The 24,063-nt window shown below is 29.8% G+C and overlaps 1 protein-coding gene across 2 annotated transcripts in view; it reads left to right on the top strand.

The window, feature by feature from the left end:
- Positions 1 to 16,632, top strand: part of LOC124357371 (phosphatidate cytidylyltransferase, photoreceptor-specific) — a 44,315-nt gene extending 27,683 nt beyond the window's left edge. For both annotated transcript variants that reach the window (XM_046809109.1, XM_046809110.1), the window contains exons 4-10: positions 547 to 723; positions 1,018 to 1,220; positions 2,281 to 2,437; positions 3,438 to 3,590; positions 10,209 to 10,340; positions 15,188 to 15,322; positions 16,104 to 16,632. In XM_046809109.1, the coding sequence (XP_046665065.1) occupies positions 547 to 723; positions 1,018 to 1,220; positions 2,281 to 2,437; positions 3,438 to 3,590; positions 10,209 to 10,340; positions 15,188 to 15,322; positions 16,104 to 16,193 (1,047 nt within the window). In that variant the 3' untranslated portion in view covers positions 16,194 to 16,632. The remainder of the gene's footprint in view (positions 1 to 546; positions 724 to 1,017; positions 1,221 to 2,280; positions 2,438 to 3,437; positions 3,591 to 10,208; positions 10,341 to 15,187; positions 15,323 to 16,103) is intronic.
- The last annotated feature ends 7,431 nt before the right edge of the window (positions 16,633 to 24,063 follow it).

Raw genomic sequence — 24,063 nt, 5'->3', positions numbered from 1 at the left:
TAATGAGGTTTGAGGTATTGAGGTTCAACTGTATAGCAAATTATGTATCTGTATTGAATGAATTGGTATTTTGTCTTTGTAAGCAGTCAGAATGGACAAGAAAGTTATGAAAATATTGGCTATAAGGCGTTATTTAGGGAACCAAGAAAAACACATCGCTCTAGCCTTCTGTAGCGGCCTAAAATATTGAGTCATCACCCACAAGGTTGAATGTTTTGTACTTTTAGATGGAAATCTAGACAAAAGAACTAAAAGCAAGAATTCAAAATTCTGTAGCTGAAATAAATAGACTTAAGACCTTCAGCCAGGTACCAAGAAATGAAAACGATATTATATTTTCAGCTATATGTACTATTATTTAGTTACAGGCTACTTGTAACAATGTCAAGCCGTACATAATATTGTTGTATTTAAAGTAAACCAAATTCAAATACAACTGTTTCTTTTGTGAAAATGTAATTTCAATATTCTTTGAATAACAATTTTTCTCACACCATGTTTTGTTGTAATGATGTTCTTAAATGAATTAGTACTTATGTGTTTCAGACTCTAATCGTCCAAGTGAAATGTTTTGAGGAGATCATCAACATCGGCTATACAGTGTATCGTATCCACGGACTACCATGGTTCCGATCTCTCTCTTGGTACTTCTTGATTGCATCCAACTACTTCTTTTATGGAGAAAGCTTAGTTGACTACTTTGGAGTTGTCATCAATCGAACGGTAAATTTATGTTGTTGTATACTAAGTCTACTCTCTAAACATTGATTGTCATTGATTTATTTGCAAGATGTATGGGTAGTTCTATACCAGTTCAATCGTATCCAGGTGTTTAACTTGTTAATTGCTTTTTACTTATTTTAATACTAGTTCACTTTTTGCTGATCTACCAAAAGTAATAAAAAAATTATAGAAATGATATCTGTTTTGTATGATAAAATAGGCTCTTAAAATGTTCCACAATCATTCTTTCTGTAACAGTACAAATGTTATTATGTATGTCATTGTATTGCTCAGGACTATCTGAGGGTGCTGGTCACATACCATCGGTTCTTCTCATTTTGCCTGTATATCGTCGGCTTTGTGTGGTTTGTGCTCTCTCTAGTCAACAAGTATTACATGAAGCAGTTTTCTCTGTTTGCCTGGACTCATGTTGCTCTCCTCATCGTAGTCACCCAGAGCTACCTAATTATACAGAACATCTTTGAGGGACTTATCTGGTATGTATATGTCAGTTGCTGGTTGGGTTATGTAAACATTAACAATTGTTATTCATTAATATAATTTTTTAAGTTATCGTTAGAATATATTATACTATCTTAGTTCATGACTAAAATACATTTATTTTATTAGAATTCATTAAAGAATTTAAAATAATAAATTAAATTAATAATTTGTGATATTTCACTAATAACATTTCTTGAATGTTTTATTGATAAATTAGTCTTTGATAATTGAAACTGGAGTTTGGTATAATCCAAAAGGGTAATAATAAAGTTATGATTTGAAAATGTTTATATATAGCACAAAATTTAAACATAGTATAATTGATAAATATAAAGAAACCTATTTTTGTATCCTTATAAACAATTAAGTAGAAATGGAACGGTTTTGACATCTGCAATAAAAACGTGGATATTACTACTGTGACTAGCAACAAGATTGAGAGCAGTAGAATTTGACTCAGGAATCAGCGTGCTTAATGTACTCTTCATGCTTTTTGATTGTTTTCTGTTGATTTTCTTGATGTGTAATGTATAATAAAGTCCCATGGTTTTCTTATAATGGGTTAAAAAATTATATTTATTTCAAAATCTTTAAAACAGGCGACAGTGTTAGAAAGTTGTCAAAATTAGGAGGCGGCAGTGGAAGTGTTTATTGGATGGATATTACTTGAAGTCTAATTACAAATGCTCTGAGAGGAGTTAGTAGGAGTGACAGAGACTATGATGATACTGAGTAGGTCACTGACACGTTGCTCTCGTGTAAACGAATTATTAAGTTTCATATCAATGAGATCAATAGTTAGCTATAGTAATATAATGCTGAAGGTCTTGAATAAATTACATTATAAGTACTTAAAATTGTGTATTTTATAAAACATAATTTTGTACGTATGACACTATTGCATTTCTTAAGAAATTGTTAATAAAGGATATTCTGATTCTGATTCTGACTTAAATTAGAAATATTTAAAATATAACAGAATTACAATAAATTATTACTTTACTACTAAATAATAATTAACTTTACTTTACTCTACTTTAATAATTGTTTCAGGTTTATTGTACCGGTTTCTATGATTGTTTGTAATGACGTGTGGGCATACCTGTTTGGCTTCTTCTTTGGACGGACACCATTGATCAAACTGTCACCAAAGAAGACCTGGGAAGGATTTATTGGTGGGGGGATAGCAACAGTTATATTTGGTCTGTTGGTGAGTGTTTTTAAACTGGACTGATTAATTATTACAATAAAGATTAAACTACAGAGAAAGAACTGTTTCTTTTCGGGATATAGCAGTGCCAAGTAAAAACCAGTTGTTAAAAATTAAAAAAAATCAAGCATCCATACTTAATCAGAAAGAGATTATGACATATTGTATCACGTTTTTCTTCATTATTTTATATATATATAAAATAATAATAATAATAATAATAAAAGAAAAATAGAGGTAAAAAGGATTACTATGATGGATCCTTTAAACCAGACCTTTAAACAGAGACTGATATGAATGGCTGTAGATAGGTAACTACTGTAGATGAAAACTGAGAATATACCTATTTATTAACTCAATGAAAGAACAGTGACAATGTAAATCATTGCAGGTAGTATTTCAATGCAATCATATATTTTCTATCTTTAACATTGTTTTACTTTTATATTTAGCATTTTGTACCTTGTTCTATACCAATTCATTCATGTCGGTACTTATTCAGTTTCTTGGTGATGAACATTAAAGAAATGAAGCTAAGAATTTAATATATGTTCCAGAATTAAATTTGTTCTGCACATTACAACTGTCATATACAAGCTGAAAATGTATTTGCTAATTAGTTTGTAATTAATTTATTAGTAATAGTGAGCTATCATTGTTTTCTTTGTTTAGCTAGATAATATAGTAATTTTAATTGCCTGTTTAGTTTATAAATTGATCTCAATTTTATTTGTATTCTGTTTAATTGTATGATATGTTTCTTATTTTACAGTTTAAAAAGATTTAATTCTTAGTTTATAATAGTTGGTATAAACAAATCCTAAAAGAACTTAAAATTGAGTGTATTTTAAAAATGAAATCATGATTGTGTGTAAAACAAAAACAAAAACCAAAACAGAATAATATATACATGTTTGTTTTAGAATATTCAAATAAAGTTATTGTTTCACTTGGTAATCGTTATTATATTTGTAAATTATATGTTGGGGACTGTTTGCAGATGTCGTACGTGTTGTGTCAGTACAAGTATTTTGTATGTCCTATCGAGTTCAGTGAGAAACTGGGACGCATGACAATGGAATGTGACCCCTCTCCACTGTTCCGGCCCCAGCAATACACTCTGCCCGAGACACTAGGCAATATTGTGGCATTGGTCAGTAGCCTAGCTTTAGCTTGTCTCTTTTACAATCATTGCCTGTGTTTTTAGAAAGATACAAGATACAAGATACAAGATCGTTTATTTTCCATTAAGTAATACAGTGATTACAATAGGCATCGTCAGTTACATTTTGTTATTATCTACAAACAAGATTGTTCATTATCATAAAATAAACATATAGATACACACAAAAATAAATAGCACATATAACACAGACATTATAAAATATTACATAAAATAAATTAACAGTTATTATCAAGTTTGTAAAATTGATCCTGCTAAAGCGTTCGTGTCACATGTCATGTACTCCTCAATATTATAAAATGGATTTTCTGCCAACCAACCCTTGAGTAATAATTTAAATTTATTTAGTTCAAGGTACCAACATTCCTTTGGCAAGTTTATTAAAAAGTGCAATGTTCATGCAATAATGGCTGACCTGGGCTTTCTTGAGCCTTACAAATGGTAATTCTAGCTTATAATTAGATCTCGTATTATAATTGTGTATGTCCTGTCTTAAGCTGGTAATTATCAATATTTTCCCTAACATTGACTAGAGCAGAGAAAATATACATGTTTATAACAGTCATTATTTTTATATTCTTTAAAAATAGGACGACAGTGTTCTTAACTCTACTACCAGTATTTTTTGATAACCCTTAGTGCCATTTTTTGCCATATCAAAACTCTCTGAACCCCACAGCTGTTCCCCCATAGATTTATACCATACGATAATATAGAATGAAAAAAAGCATAATATGACATAATTAACATTTTTTTTACTAACACAGAGACTTAATTTACGTAACAAATATATAACTCTAGATAACTTAAACACATAATTGACTAGTATGATTATCCCAGCTTAGTTTGCTATCCAAGTGAATTCCTAAAAGTTTAACAGAACTCTTTATGCTGTTGTTGTCCAAAGAGAAAAAATATTTCTTCGGTTTTTACCAGCATTTACAGTCAACATATTGTTTTTTGAACCATTCAAGCGCTATTTGTAAAGATTGATTTTGCAATGTAACTAAGTCATTAAGGTGTTTGCTTGAATTGAATAAAGTTGTGTCGTCCGCATATAAAACTGATGCACAGGGCATACTATTGGCAAAATCATTAATGGCTATAATAAACAAAAAAAGGACCAAGTACCGATCCTTGTGGTACACCAACTTGCACATTTTTGTAATCTGAGAAATCAGAACCCTGAATCACAATTTGACTTCTGTTTGTTAAATATGATGATAACAAGAAAAGTTCTTTACCTCTAACTCCGTAGCTGTGTAATTTTTTAACAAGAAGCTTGTGTGGTATACTATCAAATTGCTTTTGACAAGTCAATTAGAGTAGCAGAGCATGGATCTCTGTTTTTCAAAACTTATGAGGACCTTTTCAACAATTGATTGAACTGCTTTTTGATGTGTTTTTTCCTGGTAAAAATCCAAACTGTTCTTCACACAAAAGCGAGCTACTGTCAAAAAAATTATACAGCTGATCTTTAACACAACACTCAAATATTTTACTCACTATAGGGACTAATGATATTGGCCTGTAGCTAGAGGGACTGTTTCTATCACCTTTCTTGAATATTGGTGTAATCCTCACTACCTTAAGTTTGCTAGGAAAAATCCCTTGATCCAAAATCATATTAAATATATATACTAAAGGCTCAGCTATTGTGTCTATTATTTCTTTAAATATCTTATTAGAAAACCCATAGAAATCTTCACTTTGTGATGAGCTAAATTTAGATACACACAAACAAGACATCCTTGACAGTAATGGGTTTCCAAGTAAAGTACTTTCTTTTCAAAGGATCTACAAGAGATAAAACTGTTTACATTTTGAATAGCTAAATCAAAGTTATCATTTGGATGTAGGTTATTCATTTGGCTAACACAATTTACAAAATAATTATTAAAAGTATCAGAATCAATAGTAGTCTTTTTGATATTCCTTGTTACAGTTTGATTCAGACTTAATAACATTCCAAGCAGCTTTACACACTTATTTTTTGGATGATAGAATGTAATTTTCAAAAGCAATTTTGTTTTGGCCCGTCCTTATTTCAGCCTTGTATTGCTTTCTGATTGTAATGTATGCAGTTTTGTGAACATTTCCATCAGTAAGATCTTTGTGATTTTTATATCTATCATAAAATACCATAACAGAATCCCTGTAGGATTTAAGTTGAGGAGGTGTAAACCACTTATTTTTTATTTTATTTTTACTTTTTGGACTCATTTACCTTTACATTTTTTACAGGGCAACATTCATCATAATTAACACTTAATATGCTCAAAAAATAAGTCAAAGCTTCGTTTACATTAGCATACCGATACAAGTAATTCCAACTAAAGTTATTTAAATTTTCTTTAAGATAATATACAGCCTGGGAGTCTAAAGATCTAACCTGTTTAGTGATTACGTTAGCTCTACTTTTGAGATTGTCAAGGCTACTAAAGTTTGCTAAAACACCAAAATGTGTCTGACATAACAAGCATCTACAACTTTGCACTGCACTTCGTCATTGCTTATGTTAGTTATTATATTATCAATGCAAGCTTGGCCTCTAGTTTGCTTCCATGTTGACACAATACATATTATATGATCGTAATAAGTTAAGAAAAGATTTTGTTGTTTGGTCATTTTTAAAAACATTAAAATAAATACAATATCCAAACAAACCAGTGTTCACACATACTTGGAAAGTGAGGGATTTGGAAAAGGGTCTGGGAAAGTTAGGGATCTCTTTTAAAAGATTTCAAAAATCAGAGGATATAGATTTAAAAATAAGGGAGTTTTTGATTATTTGGTTTGTTAACAATTTTAAAGGTTGCTGTAATAAAAATCAAAAACTTGTTTGGTTCAAAAAGTTTAAAAACTACTTAATTATCAGAAAAGGTTCTATTGTTTTTTGTAATTGTTATATCTCTATGAACCCCAATACATATCAAGAGAATATACCACTTGTGTGATGCAATATAAATTCACATACATAATATGTGTTTTTCATAAATAATTATATCTGGGTGGTTCAAAAAGAGCGTTAGTTTTACAGCAAGAAATGTATTTTTACATGAGACATGAACAAAATACATACATTTTTTCATCTAATCTTCTAATTTAATATATGAAAAAATAATGTCCAGCATATAACCTCTTTAACTTTGCTGGCATGCGAGAACTCTGTCTGTAAAATTCAGTATGATGGTTAGGCAGAAGAGTTGTGACTCTCAGTGGAGACCAATACTGTATGATGGAGAATGTATCAACAATTAAATCGTGCCTGTGGAGGCACATCGACTAGTTTTTTGGAAAAGACACATTTTGTAGGTACAAAATTCCTATTTCATTTCCCCACAGAATTTACAAGTAGTACAGCAAAAATTTGAAATAATAACAAATACAAACTTAAATCATAATTTAAAAATCTAGCTCTGTACTCTATTGATGATTTTTTAATTTTAATTATTTTAAATCACAGTACGGTATTAATTTCAAAATTGTCTTTAATCTATAATTTATTATTACAGATAAAATATCAAATATATTTTATATATATATATATATATATATATATATATATATATATATATTTGGAAGAATTAAAGAGAAATCAGAAAGGAAAAAAATAAAAGTAAAATTTGCTATGGTAATGCAGAAATTAAAAAAAAAGATAAAGGCACTCAAAGAAGAGTAAGAAATTAAGTGAGAATTTGTAATTTTAGAGAAAAAAGACAACATATATGCCTTTATTTCAAATTGTTATATATCTGTTATTATGACTGTTGACCTTAAATATCTTGTTAGAGCATCTTGAAATTTGTTGCCAATTATAGTGTTGTTATTTATCATGTTTGAAAATGTTGGTAAAAAAGATCTTACGTCAAATAAACATACAGGTCAAGAACTTACTCACATCTTATTTGATTAATCTTTATTACTTAATTTTTGTCTCATATTCTATTTACAACCTAGTTCATTACATATTATTTCAAACTGTAAATACAATTTTATGCATAGGTAATGCTCCAAATATTTCACTTTTAGAAAGTAGTTCTTGTTAAATTGTTAGTATTTTTGTTCAGTACTAAAGTATTTTAAATAAACAAGGAGTGTTTTAAACAGCTATCAGGATGGTGAAGGCTGATTGTCAAAAAATCAAATGTTTTATATAACCTTAAATAATTTTCTAAAATATGTTTTCATTACAAGCCGAGAGTTAGAGAAAGATTCTACATGTCATGGAAATCAGGGTAAGTTAGGGAATCAAATGTATTATTTTTGTATGAACTCTGTGTAAACAACTTAACCCTGCAACTGGCTTTAAGCGATTATCGACGCATTAACTACAGTTTCAAAATGGCACTAAGCTATTTTCGACGCATTAACTATGTCGTAATATGATCTCTCACAGCAAGTCTATTTTTACTTTGTTTGAAGTAAAACATACGTAAATCTAAAGATAAAGATTCAAGGTTTCATATTAAATCATAAAACGCTCTATAGTTAAGTTAAATCTTTCATTATAAAATTCTAAACTTGGATGTTCACATTTCCGATCGCCATTTGTTTGCGTAATTTCCGAACACGCTAAAATTACCGTATGTTTGTAAAAATTCCCTATCGTGAGTTTACGTTCTACACGATCGTAAGTTTCGTCATTGAAAACAGTGTATTCTTGGCTTTCAGAAACATCTTTTCAATAGCCAGTAGGAAAATAAATGTTTATAAAAACAAGCGTTTGAAAAGCTCGTGTTTTGTAAAATCCCAAAATGCTTAATGCGTCGAAAATAGCTTCATTAAATTTTGTTATTTTTGTTACTTTATCGTTGTCTGGAAATAGTGAAAATCATATCAAAACAAAGAAGATGAATTGCTCTAAGCAACAGTATAATAGACAACGAAGACTATGAACTAGTATTTTATTTTTGTTCTGTTGCGCAATCACCGACTCAGCCAGTAGAGAAGAACAACGCATCGCATGGTTGCCGTGTTGATTTCTTTGTTGTTATTACGTCAGGTCATCTGCCGGTATTAGTGTATTGCTTGCTATTTATTTGGATATTTTAGACTTCTCGTTATTTAGTGTGTATAAATAAAAGTTTGTTTATTGTTTTTGTTTTTAATTAGTGAAGTGAAAAATGTAGAGGTTAGGTTAAGTTTTAGCGAATAGGTTGGATTTTTGTGAAACTGAAAATAAGCCTATGTTCACGTAGGTTCAGTGTTTTATTATTTTGTAGACAATTTAATTTTAATTAAAATAAAATTTTGATTTAAATTTATGCAAAGGTATTTATTATAAAAGTAAATTTTTTTTTACTTTTTCTGAAGGTATTAGAAGGTATTTCTATGACCACCGCTTGTTTTATTTTTTTTTACAAAAAAATAATAGAGATAAAAATACATTGTTGTACATTTTTGTAAACTTCAATAAACGTTCTATCTTTATAAATAATATTTGGATGAAAAGAAAATTGTTAGCTAAAAAAGTTAGGCATTTATTTCACAATTTTGACTTTTGTAAAAATAGAAAAAAATTTTGTTGCCATATAACAATATATGATACAATGTAAACTTCTATAAATATCATATTTTTCTCTTCTACATATATTTATCTCTTAGAAAAAAATATTTGTTCATCCAATAGATTCCAAAATGTCACAATGGTATACATAATAGTGCTATACAAAATTTTTTCAGATTTTGTAATTTTTATAGATATATTATCCAAAAGTACCAATAAACTTCTTTTACCTAAATTTTTTTTGTAATTTGTAATTGAGGTATATAAGTAAACTTTTGTATATTTTAGAATTATTCTAAAAACTTTCATATTACCTGAGAGGGTGCTATACATTTTGAGAAAAATTTATTCTTTACTAATATTTTTATGGTAATCTGTAAAAAAATAAAAATATATTCAATGATTCAAACTTAAATATTTTTTTTGGGAAACTGCATTTATTTCTAAAGACAGTGATGTTTTTAAAATGTTTTTTATCTTAAAAAATAGATGAGCAGTGATTAAAATAGAAAACCCTTACAAAATCACCAAAAAGTGCCTGCCATTTTGGGAAAAATGATGGCCAGTTCCAGGGTTAAATAATAACATTAAATTGATTGTTTAACCAAAATTTAACTTTAAGTTTTTATTTTATTTTAAGTTTTAACTGAGTTTATAAAAATTAATTATAATGTTCAATGAATTATAATAATATGCTTTTAGCAAACTATATTTTGAATAAATTTTTAAAATCAAAATCCAGCATTTCTTGTTTTACAACATTTTGCAGAATAACCTTTGTGAAAAAATGAATTCTGTGTCAGGTTTGTTCTTCTCAAGTACAACACTTTTCTAGTCTGCGAAAAGGTTAGTTTTCAGCAGGGTTGTAGTTGTAGTTGTGGAATAATAGTGCAGCAACATTAAATTGAACTGTTTAGTTGAGTTCAACTAATAACCATAGTCAAACAACCAATATTGTATAAGTTGCTGTCAACCATGTAAAACTTACTAATTGACTTTTTACAGTTTGACTACTAAGGAACAGTAATCATTGTGTCCTTTCCTGATCCAGTTGTTAACTTCTGATTGTCTTGTTACAGTTTGGCTACGAGGGAACTGTCAGCATTTATCCTTTCATGCTCCATTCACTGTCAATGTCCCTCTTTAGCTCTGTCATTGGACCATTTGGCGGATTTTTTGCTAGTGGCTTCAAAAGAGCTTTTAAAATAAAGGTTGGTTTTTACCTAATTAATTGCTGGAAATAGCTTTGCCTGCTGTAATACTTGTTGTCTATTGTGATGTAAAACATAAGGAAAAAATTTCATTTTGACTCTTGTGAGTCTGCACTTGCAGTCAACCAGTTCAGGCTTGTGGTGTGCTGTGCATGCCTCCATGTTTGTATTATTCGTGTTGACTTTTTATTAAATAACTTTTTCATGAATGTTTTGGGTTTTTCTTTTGGTATTCACAGTTTTAAATATCTTGTTAAAACATCTTTTGTGCATAATTTTTATTATAGCACATAGTTTGTCAATTGAAATAAAGAACCTGTTATTATTAGGTATATAATTGTATAAATTGGTGTAATGAATGTTTAAAATTCTGTTATGACACATAGTCCTTTCTTTCAATATAAACTAATATACTGTTATTTTAAAATGTATAACCTCATTAATGCTTTTGTGCACCATAGTCAATGTTGTTTCTCTCAAGTTATGACAGTAAAAACACTGAAAAGGTGACATTATTTTCATTATTTCTATATCCAGTGATTCCAACAAATTAAAACTATTCATGTTTCTAGTGAACTTCTTGGTGTATTCTGGATACTTAGCTGATAGACTACCGTTTACTCTATGTGTAAAAAGTGTTGTGTGTTCTTTTTTAAATATCTGACAGAAGTACACAATTTAAGGTACAGAGTTTAAAACTGTTGGTTAAAAATTTGGTTTTGTTTATTTAACTAATTTAAATTGTGAAAATTAGGGATCTTAAGTTGTGTTCTTCGGTTATTTATTGAAGTTCTCATTGTAGTGTACTGTACTGCACTGTCTGAATTTTAACACTAACTCCTGACTGACCTTTGACCACAAACTTTGAAATACTTAAACTATTTTATTTTGTTTTTAATATTTTACTTATGTAAATGGTAAATATTTAGGATGGGAAGGGTGTAATTTTTACAACTCTGTCCAAGCGAGTAATTTTTATATTTGATTCTATAATATCCAAAAGTGACCATGGAAATGTAAAATTTTATGAAATCTCAATTTGATACTACAATGTAGGTATTATTGGCGGAGCTTTAGCAAAGCCTATTATTCTAGAGGTTGAAAAAATTCATTTCTGTCTATTCTGTCTCTCCGTGCAATATCTCAAAAGCGAAATGATTTACAGACTTGAAATTTTCATAAAGCTTTATTTCTATATGAACAACACTTGAGTTCAATGATGGTGCAAGTTACTCCATGGAATTTGGCTGAGCATTAGCGAATATTTTTACTTTGGTCTCATGACTAACTATGATGGCTATGAGAAAATAGAAAATACTGTTTATGTATATATACAGTGTGTTTCACAAGAGGTTGACACAAAAAAGCAAAAATTTTCATATGAACTTTTGTCTTGTCTCACTTATTTTAGTGTCCGTCTGTCCATATGTGTTTATTTAAAAAATTATATTTCAATAACAGTTAATGTGAATAAGTTTAAGCTGAGTAATAGTTGCGTTAAGCTAATCAATAGAACAAAAAAGTAAATAACATAATTTTTTATGTCAAAAGGCAGCATTCATAAGTTTAAAAAAAATCATTATCTCAAAAAGAGTTAATTTATCAAATATTTTAAAGTTATAACGTTTTGTTGTAAACTTAATTAAAAATCTAATGGATTCCTATTTTTTTGAGAAATAAAAGTTTTACAGTTATTCTAGTTATTGGATCTATGTACAAAATAAATTTCCTTATGAATAGAAATATTATATTTTAATTAAAAAAAAAAAACAGCTTTAATGATACTTAGGCTGATAATAAAAAAAAGCACTTGGATCTAAGTTTACCCTTTTAATCTGTAAGGAATAATATACATCCAACCACTATTATTTACAAAAAAAATTATAGACAACACAATTATGCAACAGGTTAGCAGGTTTCATGAATATCAACTGAGTTTTATCAAGCGCTACAGAGTTGATAAAGCAAAATGCACCGTGATCATGAAGCAAAATGTGCTGCATGAAAGGACAGTAAAGTTTATTCTGAACAAATCGGTACCAGATAAGGAACATTCTTCTTCTTTAATCAATCTAGAAAGGATAACAAATTAGAAGAGTAAGCAGAAAATATAACATTAAAATCACATATATATCCCAAAACAGACTTAGACAAATTCTTGTGAAAATAAACTGTATAAAATGTTCTTATGAAACGATGTTGCCTCAAACCTTTATCATTTTCAGCAACCATAGTAAGAATTTACATGTTTTTTTCTCACTTTGAAAACGTTATTAACAGTGTTTTTATGTATTAAATTTTATAACAGCAGTAATGAAATTTTTAGTATTTTTTCACCAAAACACAACTATCACACTTAACCCTCCAACTATTGGTCGGCAATATTTTCGCTGACGCGGTTGTTTCCATTGTGTCACCAGTGAAATTTCGCTGACTGACACGTACTGGTTTTTTAAATTCCAACTTTTTTTAATTTTAAAGTTTTATAAATCCTGAGGTCATTCAAAGACAAATAAATGTTATACCATTGGAAAGGTGATGAAATAACCTATCTGTTTGTATGTCTTTGAATTCCCTAATGCCTGTTTCCAGACAGTTTCGATACAAAAAAGTAACGTATTGTTTTCTCTGAGTTGGATTGTTTGTAAACAATGAGTTCCCTTGCATGTGTAAGCAAAGAGCAGTGTCGTGTTTCTTAGTGCGGTTATGTCATTATAACCGCACTAAGAATGTTGCGGTTAATTGTTGGTCAAGTGATATCAGGGAACTTCTTATGGACCCTAACATCAATGACTTACTCAATGCTTTTACTTGTTATATCGCTAAGCAGCCGGTTACATCATAATAGCATACTTATTCATTTTTCAGTATTATCATAGTAAAACTATATATTTTTGAAACCATAGTTAAATTTAAGATAATCTGGCTATTTCACCTTTTTAGTAGAAGTTCAATTGATATAAGTTACATACCCTCAAAAATAAAAAAGTTAAGTGATGAAAAACAAAAAAAAAGTTTCTTAAAACTATTTTACAATTTGAAATTTTGTATAAGTCAAAGTCAAAATCTCTTTATTTACAAAATTTCATAGAGAAATGTATTGGCATCAATAATACAATGTTAAAGTTTAAAATTTACAAAATAAATAAGTTGAATTGAGCAGTCTTGATGTCTAAGATGGTCATGTGTCTTGTAGATATTCTTCCAGCGTGTAGAATGGCCTGGTCACCAGCCATCTATTCAGTGCCATCTTCAGTTTCTTGCCCTTCTGAGCCTTTATCTCGGTTGGCAGCAGGTTGTAGAGCTTGCGTCCCATGTACAATGGCTTCCTCCCGTACAGTGATAAATGGTGTGCTGGCAGGATGTAGTTGTCAGCATGTCGAGTGTTGTACTGGTGTATATCTGTTCCCCGAGGGAGTTCATTCATGTCGGCAAACATAATCACTTCCTTGATGTAGAGGGCCACAACTGTCAAGATGCGAAGATCCTTGAAACCTTCACGACAGCTTTTCTTGGGTCCTAGGCCTTTAAGAGTTCTTATTACTTTCTTCTGTATCAGGAGAAGTCTCTGTAGGTTAGTGACTGTGGTGCCTCCCCATATAGCAATGTTGTACCTCAGATGTGATTCAAAAAGGGCATAATAAGTTGTCTTTGCAGTGATTAAATCACTAATGTGGTAAATTCTTTTGATAACAAAGAGGCTGGTGTTTAGTTTCTTGCAAAGGTTGTCAACATGCTGAGTCCATGAAAGAGTTTCGTCAATTGTTACGCCAAGAAATGTTGCCTTGGGTTGCATGTCAACTTCTGGGTTGCCTTGGGTTGCATGTCAACTTCTGGTAGGGCTGCAATTTCATCTCGTCTTCTACTGAATGCTAGTTGTTTGGTCTTGGTCATATTGACTACTAGGTCGTTTGAGTGGCAGTACTGGTATGCCATATTTAGTGCAGTATATGAGTCAATTGCTAGCTCTTCTGCAGAGCTCCCAGTGAGCAGAAGAGTAGTATCGTCGACGTACATTAAAGTAGAACAGTAGGCATTTAAAAGATGAGGCATGTTATTGGTAAATAAGATAAACAGTACAGGGCCTAGGACTGATCCTTGTGGAACTCCTCGGCTTACAGGTAACGGTTTGGATCTGATGTTTTGTATTATAATTTTTAAAATGAGCTTATAAATAGTCTACAGGTTGTTCCAAACAAAATGGTATATCAAACAATATAATTATCATAATTATTAAACTTTTTATGAATTTTTCAAATTACCCTTGCAAATTAGGCGACAATGTGGGAAACATGCCAGACAGTTGGATGGTTAAATAATCATAATTTTGTATAAATTATGTTACATTGCCTATGGTGCAGTGTAGCAGGTACTGCGGGTTGTGAATAACCTAATCAAGCAACGTCAGGTGTGGCTGCTTCTTGGATGGGTTACGACTGATTGATCCTGTCATTGCAAGCAATTTGCCTGCCTGGCCATTGGTGATGGTTCGGAAGTCACCTTTAAAATGTTTAAAACGTTGATTCTCAGGTTAAGTGTAAGAGAGAGCTTCTCAGCCCTAACTTTGCCTGGTAAAATAAGACATTACTTTACTTTAAAATTAACCACTGTTAACTGTCAAAAGAAAACATTGGTAAAATGACAGTCAATTATATCTTTATTACACAAAATACATTTACAATATACACACCTACAAATATATATGCATTGTTAAAAAGTTAATAGTAAACATTATAAAAATTTAGAGTTGCAAAAAATCAAATAATAATGAAAAAAAAAACACAATAATTTAAATTACTTAAAGATTGTAGTGACTTTTTATTTCATAACTTCTTGATATGTTGTAGGACTTTGGTGATGTGATCCCAGGACATGGAGGGATTATGGATCGATTTGACTGCCAATATCTCATGGCTACCTTCGTAAATGTGTATATCTCATCCTTTATCAGGACTGCATCCCCCCAGAAGCTGCTTCAGCAGGTGAGCAATTTTTGTTTACAGTAAACTTACTATTAAGGTTGTTCTGTTATCTTTCATTACTAATTGTAATGATAAAATAGGCTGAGTTTGTATTCAAAATCACCTAAAAATGTTCAAACACTGGCTTTATGAAAGTGTTAATTTTGTACATACTTTTAACACAAATTCAAAATTTCTGTATAACACATTATATTTTGCTCAGTAACTACCCGTAGAAGATAAAATATCAAACGATCTTTTTAAAACATTAAAATAGTCTGCTTGTTAGTCTTAAATGCAAGTTATCAGACATTTTCTGAAATTTTTAATTAAATAATTGAAACTGTCCTTGAAATAGCTGTCTAAAGCAGTGCACAAAATCAACACTACATTTATCTAGAACCCTTAACATGGGTTTAAATTTTAAAATTACATTTTTAATATCAAGAGAGTAAAATAAATATACTTTAACAAGAAACAAAAATGTTTGTGACTAGATATCTATAACTAAACATTCAATTTAGAGGTCAGACATGGAATATAGAAGGCTTTTATGTTAATTTATCAGTTCGAGACTAATTATTCACTGTAATATATTCTTTGTGTATTAAAAATGTACCGTCCAAACTTTATATATTTGAATTCATGTCATGTGTAATGTAAGTTTAGGTGTATTATATAAAATTACACCGTGATTTGAATTTTGTTTGAGAAAGTCTAATATTTTCATGGAAATAAAATAATAATTTAGAAATATATGTTTTGATTTTGAACTCTCACATAACCTAAGCAATGTTGACAGGTATTTAGTTTGAAGCCAGAGCAACAGTTGCAGATGTTCTACACTCTCAAGAGTGCTCTGGAAGATCGAGGCATCCTGACAGCACCTTAGACTCCTTCCATCCACCAGCCCTTGGACTTGAACTTGGGTTGTCAGACAACCCATCGTCTAGTCTTCAGTACCTCAGTTCATTGTGCTGTTTGGATTATTTCATACTTCTGAAATGTCTGCTAAGATGTTTAACCCTCTTAGCTCCTAGCCGCTGCAGAAATGTTGTAGTTAAGGTCAGGGCTTGATATCACCAACGCCCATAAATGGAAAAATGGTCTGTGTATTTAAGCTTACTACACACTAACCGAGTTTGAGGAAACCCTATCAACAACGTTCCCTTCTTGCAGTAGAAATCAATAATCTATTTTATTTTATTGATCAAGAAATATAAATTTTTATGTTGGAATATTATTGATTGTACTGAAATGTGGCACAAATGTTTTCTTTTTACATCGTAAACATTGCACTTGGACTTTGCCAATGGCTCTATTGCTTTTAACCCTTTGAATGCCACAAGGCAAAAAATTTAGTACAAAAGAAATGCACTAGCAACTATATTGCAAGTCATATGCGAAAAATGCCAGGGAATAATAAGAAGTATTACCGGGCTTCCGGAAAAAGAATATATTTTTATTATTTTTCATACTATTTTTATGAAACAGGTATCAAAATATTTGTAAAAAGTTGTATTACAATAAAATGTTACAAAACAAATGAAACAACATAAAATAATATTAGTTTTGGCATGTCAAAACCAAAAAATGTATAAAGCAATTTTTATTTTTTAGTTTTTATTTTTTTTGACAAATTAATAAGAAACAATTTTACTATGGGAAGAATTTTTTTAATATTCTTTATAACATTGTTAATGTGAAAAAAAATAATGGTTAACTTTTTTATATAATTACTATAGTTACATAACAATGCTTGAAATGATGTACATAATGAAAAAATCATTTTTCAGTACCGGTAACACAACACTAAAACAAAAATAATTAATGCATTACTTACATTTATCCTTTGGTTCTAAAGTATATCTAATATATGGTCTTCATATTTTCCCAAAAAATATGTACACACACACACACGCGCGCACACACACACACACACACACGCGCGCGCGTGCGCGCGCGCGCACGCACGTACGCACGGGAGATATCAATTTAACAAAATCATTTTAGAGATCCTAACCTCAAAACGATGTAAACACAACCATGTAACCGAACGTATTATTTTAGATATTACGCATACTATAAGTAGCGAGTTGTTTACGCGCCAACGATGTTACGCGCCCGGTTAATCACCGCCCGCTGTTGTTGCTTCTATTATTCTGTGTTTTTTTTATCTTCACTAATATAAAGTACTATGTGAACTATTATTTATCTATTGCAGGATAGTTAAGAAATAAAACAATATTGGTTGTGAAAAGAATTCATGAAAAATAAAGCGTTAAAAATTACGATAACAGACGGCGACGACGGATCGTCGCCTGGCACTTTTCGCACAGTAAGTCGGCGACGATAGATCGTCGCCGTGGCACTTTTCGCAAGGGTTTTTGGCGACGATGTATCGTCGCCGTGGCACGCAAAGGGTTAAACAAAACAAAATTCAAAGTTTTAATGGAAATTGTTATGAAAATGTGATCTGTGCCATCACTTAAACCATCAACTTCCAGCCTATAAATTTTGAAAATGTAATAATAGTTTCGTGTGTTGTATTTTACATAAATATTTTACATAGCCTTAAAAAATCATAATGTATTAGGTTTACACAAACATTCAAAGCAAGACATTTTTTTAAATAGAGAAAGAGGCTGGAGGTTTTTATAATTTCTGAATTTCCTGAAATTAAATTGGCCATTTTTCTCCTACATGTATAAAATTTAGACACATTCCTTCATAACTTTTGAACTATAATGTTTAACGATATACAATTTCTACCATACTGTTAAGGATTTAGTTGTAATCTAAAGATTTAGACAGTATAATTAATTACTTTGTTAGAACATTTTGAAATTTTAACTAAAAATGAGTTTTTAAATAAAAAAAATTAACATTGGTGTGTTAAATAAAAAACTGACTCATGACTTGGACTGTATGTATAAACTTTTTTTTTACAATTGAATAATATTTCTCATTTTGATAAATAATAGACAAAATATCGATCAACAAGACTGCTTGATGCGGCTGATGAGAACAAATTAGCAGAGTGATTGACGATTTTACAATTATCGCCAGCCAAATAGGTACCAATTTTTTTCACAATTTCCTTATCAATGTGCAATAAATTTCAAAATTCTTATTTTTTTATAAAGGGTGGTCCATCCAAAATGCACGAGGTAAATTGTAAATAAAACAAAGAGTTTTCAGAGAATTATCTTAATATATTTTATTATGATATAAGGATCTATGACAATTATGTGTGAAACAAAATATCGGCCAAATGTTCGCCCCGGCTTCGGTGGCATACCTCTATCCGATGCTCCATATTTTGAATGACTCTGAGACATAATTGAGGCTCAATGTCGTTAATGTGCCGAATTATCTCATCCTTTAGCTCTTGAATTGTTCTTGGCTTATTGACGTACACTTTTTCTTTTAAATATCCCCAAAGAAAGAAGTCCAACGGTGTCAAATCACATGATTAACATTGCCACGACGTGAGATAACACGGCCATTGAATTTCTCGTGCAAAAGAGCCATTGTTTCGTTGGATGTGTAGCAAGTGGCACCATTCTGTTGGAACCACATATTGTCCAGGTCCCTATCCTCAATTTCTGGCCACAAGAAGTCCGTTATCATCTCACGATAGTGAACACCATTCACGGTAACTGCTTGGCCGACCTCATTTTCGAAGAAGTACGGCCTGATGATGCTGCCAGCCCATAAACCGCACCAAACAGTCACTCTTTCTGGATACATCGGCTTTTCAACAATCACTCGTGGATTCTCATTTGCCCAAATGCGGCAATTCTGCTTGTTTACGAATCCACTAAGGTGAAAGTGTGCACCCTCACAAGCGTAAATTAAGTAACTTGTACTGTAAACTATACAGCCCGACCATATCATATTGTAATCTGTTAGTTATTTGCAGAATTTCATATTATAAAACTACATGTTTACAGTTTAAGAAACTACACTCAGTATTGACATATGGTTTAAACCATTAGAAGGAAGCTGCTGTGAAACTCGTCCAGCGTGCATATATTTGACCAGTCTGAATCAAAACTTACTGTAGTTTAAAAACTAAATGTATACTATTCAAAAAAACTTAATTTGTATTGGATTCACTTCAAATACATTCTATAAAGAACACACCAAAATTGGAAGTAACTAAAACAAAATCAATGCAGATGAGCTAAGCTAAGCTAGCCTGCCATCAAATGACAGAATGAACTATAAAGTGAACTGCTAGAGGTAAGAAGGGTTAAAGATCTCATCAGATCAGCTGCTGAATAGTAAAATTTTATAGATAAATTAAGTTTGATTAGTAGTAAATACCATAATTTTACTGTCAACTCTGTGTAAGTAAAGTTAGTTAATAAGACTAAAACAAAATCATAACGTAGGGTATAATTTTAGTTAGAATAATTTCTTTGTATGTTTATTTATTGTTGCATGTTTATGATATTGTATTATAATGTTTTGTACAGACGATTCAGTAATAGTTATATCACTTTCTTTCCAATGATGCAAATTACTTCAATCATTTTGCTTGATAATCGTACATTAAAACTAACAATTGCATAAATCATGGCATTAAGTGCTGCAATCTTCAAGAAGTTTGTGTAATCAGTTTGTTGTAATACATTTATTATACAAGGAAACTGTACATTAACAATGATTTAATGTAATTATTTGTGCAAAGAGTTATTTTATGAGAACAGCTCCATTTCACTTTCCACGTAGTAAATGACATTATCGTTGAATTAATTCTCCCCATAGCTACGTTATGTGTAGACAGATAATATAACAACACAAGCTCAAGGCTATCTGTGGCTGGACAGGAATGCCTCTCAGTATTTCATGTGTCTGATTGTCAGTGAACGTTTATCTCCAAAGAACAATTAACTCCCTTAAGTAGTTTTAGTTTTGATGGCCAAATAATGTGTTGTGTTGTATATATATATATTGATGGAAGTAATGTACAGTAGAGCATCTAACATTCCAGAATTTACTTCTTTTCATTGAGCGTTTCCTCCAGTTGTACAAATCTTGGCGGAGATCTTTACAAATTTTTATACATTTTATGTTGTCTCAAGGTTTTTTTTTTTGCTCAGATGAAAGTAAAATACATTTTTATAACTTAGAGTTAAGGGGATTTCCTACTGAAAATATCAATTTTCTACAATTTTTTCAATCATGAATTTTATTAAATTTAATTCAACCTAAATGTTATGTATTACTGTTGGAGTTGAAAAACGTTTTTTACTGACTTTTTTAGTGCTATAGATAAAAACTTTGGTTTTAATGTCTTATAACAAGTTGTATACCGACTTTGATTATTGTTTGATCATTTAAATTATATGAAAAGTACTAACCTTTTGAGTATTTCTAAAGTTTTGTAGCTATAAGATTACAAAAAATGAACTATTTACTTGTGTAATGTTATTATTTTTAAAATAAACTATTGTCCTAGAGGAATAAACATAACCAAATGGTTTTATTACAGTACAATCTAATGTGGTAAACATTTCATCATTGCATATTTTAAAATTTAAGAATTTTCTTATAAAAATATCAACCTTTAAAAATGGTATAAAATTTTTTAACGCTGCAACTGGCAAAAGCTCGTTAGTATTACCCAGTATCGGTTCTTTAGTCATGGCCTACTTTTTTACGCCTTTAAAATATGTCCAAAAAGTATCAGTATTTGTACTAACTGATGAAAGAGGAGTGCTCAATTACGTAAATAATAAACTTTTTCATAATTTAATATTATGTTACATGTCTATATGTTTTTAACTATCTGATTACGTTCCCGCATATTCCACCCACCCCATGCACTCAGTTGGTTCACTCAGCCGTTGTTATTGTACCAATCAGATATTGTTAATTTCTGAGTATTACTAGTAGTATTTGTTTGTTTAGGTGTAATGAGCATGTGTTTTAGTGAACTGTTACTTATGACAATTTACCATATTTTTTGTAATCATGATCTAGTTATCAATAGACTAGGAGAAATAGATTTTTTGTGCTTTACTAACATTTATTTGTAACTGTTAGAGGCTAAAAGTGAAATTAGTTTACAAATTATTAATTACAAGACTAAACAACCAAAAGAGAAGCTAGAAATGTTTCCATTTATGATAAGTTGACCATTTTGACCATCTGTACTTATTTAAATTTACCATATTAAAACTATAAATTTCATTATGGAATCCCCTTAAGATATATTATAAACGGCCAAAAGTTTAATTCGCTTTGACATCTTTTGCAATGGTTTACTTTGCTTGGTTTCTTATTACTTAGTTTTTTTAGCAGCTTTTACAAGATTTGTTAAAAATGTTGTTTCACAAAAAAATTATATTTTAAAACTATAGCACTTATTGTATTACCTAAAGCTATAAGTGATTTATTTAATTTTCATACTTTAAGTATTTACATTAGTATCTGCTATATAAGAATAAACAATTTTACATTTGTTATAAAGTTCATAAATTGTTTGGTAAAATTTTTATAATGGAATTGTTTTAAATTATTGTGTGGAAATCAGAAATACACAATTTATTTCAGTGTTATATTAAAAAAAATTGTTTTGCTGTACTCTTGCCATTTGAAAATATGATAACATTTCATCATATGTCTTACATTTGTGTTAAGTTAATAATTATACTATCATAAAATTAATATCTTCGTTTAATGAAGATTAGATTAGATTATATACATAACTATCCCAAACCTTAAAGAAATATTTGTACAACTGGTTAAGTACTGCTCTTTATTAAAGCAAAGAGAGACCTGAGTACAAGCATTTCTTTATAAGTGTGTGAATCATTATTTTAGGCAGTCATAGTTCATAAATACTATTTTTAGTTGTAGGTAAAGTATCCCAAGTAATTTCTGTGTGTTGTAGAATTATAGTCCAGTGTAATTAATTGAAGAAATTATGTATTTTTGTAACATGTTCTCCATGTGCAATATTTAATTTGTTTTTTATTATGTTCTTGACTATTTATAATAATTTATTTTTACCTTATAATTGAAGATCAATTTAGTTTTAATATGTGTTGCAGTATAACTTTATTGTTATAATTTTTGTTGTTGTTGTTAGCTTATTAGTACCGACACAATGCATATTTATACATATACACAGAATTAAAATATTCTGGGAGGTATCTGCAATGAAACTGTTTGTATATTTGTTTTTCTTTTTTAATTATTTTGCATGGATTAAAAATTTAGTTAAATTCAATTGTTATTTATTTTTTTGTAACTTTGGGAGTTTAAGATATGTGGTAAATGTATTGTTATGAAATCAGAATTTAAAATCTGTTAGAATCTGTGAACATAAAAGATGGCACATACCTCTGTTACAGAGATGACACTGTCCGTACCCCATAGTCCTGTATGATATATATCAAAGAAATGTTATAACAATTATGAATGTGCTATTATAAATTTTTTTAACTGAGCTTTCATGCAAGATTATCAGGTTCTTTTTTGAGTTTAGCTTATTTAAATATTTTTTGTCATTAACATTGTCCATTAATGTTGTGGATCTTTTTTAAAAATTAAACATTGTTTAAAATTTATCCGACTATCCATAAATTATAATATGTTTTAGTTTATAATTGTATTATATTTTGTTGCTTAACATTTATTATAGTTTAGTAAAGGTTAAAATGAAAAATATTCTTTACATGTTCTATCTTAAACAAAACACAAAATTATTTTTTTTATTTCATGTTTTTATAGAATTTCTATTTTGTAAGGCTGTAATAATATCTGGGATATAAAATGTTGGTAATTAATTTATTTTTATTTCAAAAGATTATTATTTAACTTTTAGTTCTTTTGTCCCAATAGTTTTATCTGGTTACAGATTTATCACATAATGGAATTTCGTTATTTTTGGTTGAGCAGGTTGGCTTATGGCAAATGGTTTATTTTCTCACGAAAAAGGATATTTAATTATTTCTATATTCACGACTTTACATGTTTTTTCTCCAGCTGTTTAATAAATCCAAACAGATTATTTGAGCCAGCTGATCATCGCAACATTCCATGTAATGAAGTCTGCTGTTTTATTACTGACCATGTACATTGCGCTATACAATAGTTAAATTTTATTTTTTAAACATCGCAATTCCAGTAAATTTAAAAAATAAAGTTTATAGGATTTAATCTAATTGTAAAAATTTTTTCTTATTAATTTAAAATTGAACGATCGAATCAATTTTTTTATTTGTGAGATCTTTTTTTGAAGAAAACATCTTCAAACCCACATAACTGAACAAAATAGTTATTTGGATAACAACAGTTTTTGTAATGTTCACCATTTTAGAGTGAGTGTTTTTAATATTTTGAACAGTTAGCTATTGTTTTACCATATTTAAAACAGGAGGCAGGTGAAGATGGCAATGATGAGATAGTTGAGTGGCTGTGAGAGTGACAATAGACTGAAAAACTCCTGCAGCGGGCAGTAGAGTTCTCAACTATGAGACTCCATAGTTGTAAACTAGTCTGTTATCCAATTATTATTGTTTTGTTTTTACAAGCTCAAAATTAATACTTTCCGAAATCTGAGCTTATTATAAGTAATTAAATATATAATTCAATAATTTTTAAACAATAATACTTAATATTTTATGAATGGTCTAAATATTATGTAAAAACATAGTTTCACTTGTTTAAAGCATCCCTTGTTAACAGATTACTGAAATGAACGGTTTTACATTTTTTTATAGTAATAATACTTTCAAATATTT

This window comes from Homalodisca vitripennis, chromosome 3 (assembly GCF_021130785.1).
Source record: "Homalodisca vitripennis isolate AUS2020 chromosome 3, UT_GWSS_2.1, whole genome shotgun sequence".
In the NCBI taxonomy this organism is placed as follows: domain Eukaryota; kingdom Metazoa; phylum Arthropoda; class Insecta; order Hemiptera; family Cicadellidae; genus Homalodisca; species Homalodisca vitripennis.
The sequence above is the reverse complement of the archived record's forward strand: the minus strand, read 5'-3'. Positions and strand labels throughout refer to the sequence as shown.